The sequence below is a fragment of the Phytophthora parasitica genome, assembly GCF_000247585.1.
Source record: "Phytophthora parasitica INRA-310 unplaced genomic scaffold supercont2.205, whole genome shotgun sequence".
NCBI classification, from domain to species: Eukaryota; Oomycota; class Peronosporomycetes; order Peronosporales; family Peronosporaceae; genus Phytophthora; species Phytophthora nicotianae.
Window position 1 is genome coordinate 8,770 of NW_008649191.1, and position 1,831 is coordinate 10,600.

The following is a 1,831-nucleotide window of genomic DNA, read 5'->3' on the forward strand; positions in this document are numbered from 1 at the left end:
CGGACTCGTACAGGCTGTGCAGCGGCACCCACAGCAGGAGGAGTAAGAGTACCTGTGTCGACAGTTGAAGCACAGTTTTTTTAAAATAAAGTGCTTTTTGTTTTTCATTCTTCAAAAAGTAGAGCTCCGAAAAACGGAGCTCTGCTTGCGGAGAACCCCTTCTTGTACTGCTTGTCACAGGTGGTCCACTTGAAAAAACTACTGCCGACGTCAGTGAAGAGTATGGTGCAGATTTGGCTGCTTGTGAGGACCATGGTGGACAGGAGGAGCGAGACACTCAGAGGACATTGGTGGTTGATCTCGATAATTCATGTGTAAATAATGTACAATTCAAAAATGAATTGAGCCGACAGAATTAATAATTGAATTAAAGTATTCGAATGTATTCTAAAGGGTATTATTTTTTCAGGAGCCCTGCCGTGACGGCAGCTTCGCTAGCAATGGCATTGATCTGGTCACGCTACCCGACGACGCAGAAGTCTTCGCCGACGTCGTGGAAGCAGCGCACACTCTGTACGACAAGAAGAAGCCAGAGGTAAAAGAATTTGCTCGCAGTTGTGCGGGCATTGCAGCTCTCGGTGTTCGAGGATGACGAGGCCTATTCCGCAGGCAGAGATCCACTGAGCCACTGAGCCTTCTGGAGGATATCGGTGAGTGCGGCGAATTCAAGGAAAAGCCGCTGGTGCTAAAAGTACCGAACAACCGCGCCACGGTGCCATTGGAGCAGCACGATTTGCGTCGTGATTTCAACATGCTGATTGAATATTCCCCTGGAAATGCTGGTGGGGTCCCTTCTGATATTATATCTCTTCGCGCCGAGACCGTCAAGCAATTTTACAACTTGCTCTTTCCTGACACTGGTTGTTGTGGATCCGGGCACCTCCGAAGGCTGGGAAGACGGCCATGTTTCATCTACTAAACAATTACATCATACGATTCAACAAGGTATATGCCCGAGTTGTGTTTTCAAGCCGACAAAATGAAACCTGGAGAGACCATATCGACCTGTTTCGGCCGTTTGTATGATCATGATTTCGGACTGTTCTTCGAGAGTAAATTTGAGAAGGTGGTGCTCATTGATGAGGCCCAGCTCACGTACAATGACCGTCAATTATGGGTTGGATTAGTGGATTCCACCGGAATTTTTTTTCGGTCTTGATGCGTCACCATCGAAGCCTGGAATGAGACTCGCGTATGCAGAGTTGAATGAGATGGTGCTGGGAGTAGATTCGGACAAGAAACGTCCGACTCCATTTGGAACCTCAGCTCCGGCCACATTGGAATGGCGATGCTGATGTTTCTAAACGCGGAATTTGGGCCAGATGACGCTGTCGAGTGCAGTAAGATCGAGTCAGCGCTTCGATCGCTGAAGCTGCTCGAGTACATTTGCCGTTCCGAAGGAGGTATACTGAGCCCTGAAGCTATTTGCAAAATGGTCAATACTGAAAACCTATCGGATGACATGGTGAACACAAGTCTGGAAGACGTTGCTTATGGTAAAGTCATGTTACCATCGTCAGCATTTTGGAGAACTTCTCGCATCGAGGCACTGGAGAGTTTGACTCGCTACGGCTTCCTCTACGCTGAGGACAGTCAGCATCTACACTTTTCGTCGAACATGCACTTGAAGATCTGGTTCTACTTCACATCATTGACGGCGAGTCTCAGGCCAAAAAGAGGAAAGTGTGGGTGCGATGTATAGACGAGCAGACCCAGGGCAGCGCCGTGGCTCCCGTGAATCCAATACTTAAATTAATACATCACGTCGAAGGACAGAAATTATTGATTCAATAATTCCATTAATTGGTGCCAATTCGTGCACGCACCTGCT

At 47.9% G+C, this 1,831-nt stretch overlaps 2 protein-coding genes across 2 annotated transcripts; both read left to right on the plus strand.

The window, feature by feature from the left end:
- Positions 1-949: 949 nt before the first annotated feature.
- On the plus strand, positions 950-1,242 carry PPTG_24759 (hypothetical protein; the record flags this gene model as incomplete). Its single annotated transcript, XM_008918441.1, has 2 exons — positions 950-1,117; positions 1,176-1,242. Coding segments are annotated over 2 exons (234 nt in total), but the record flags the coding sequence as incomplete, so codon positions are not given.
- Positions 1,243-1,266: 24 nt separating this feature from the next.
- PPTG_19870 (hypothetical protein) lies at positions 1,267-1,702 on the plus strand (the record flags this gene model as incomplete). Its single annotated transcript, XM_008918442.1, has 1 exon — positions 1,267-1,702. A coding segment is annotated over one exon (436 nt), but the record flags the coding sequence as incomplete, so codon positions are not given.
- Between the last annotated feature and the right edge of the window lie 129 nt (positions 1,703-1,831).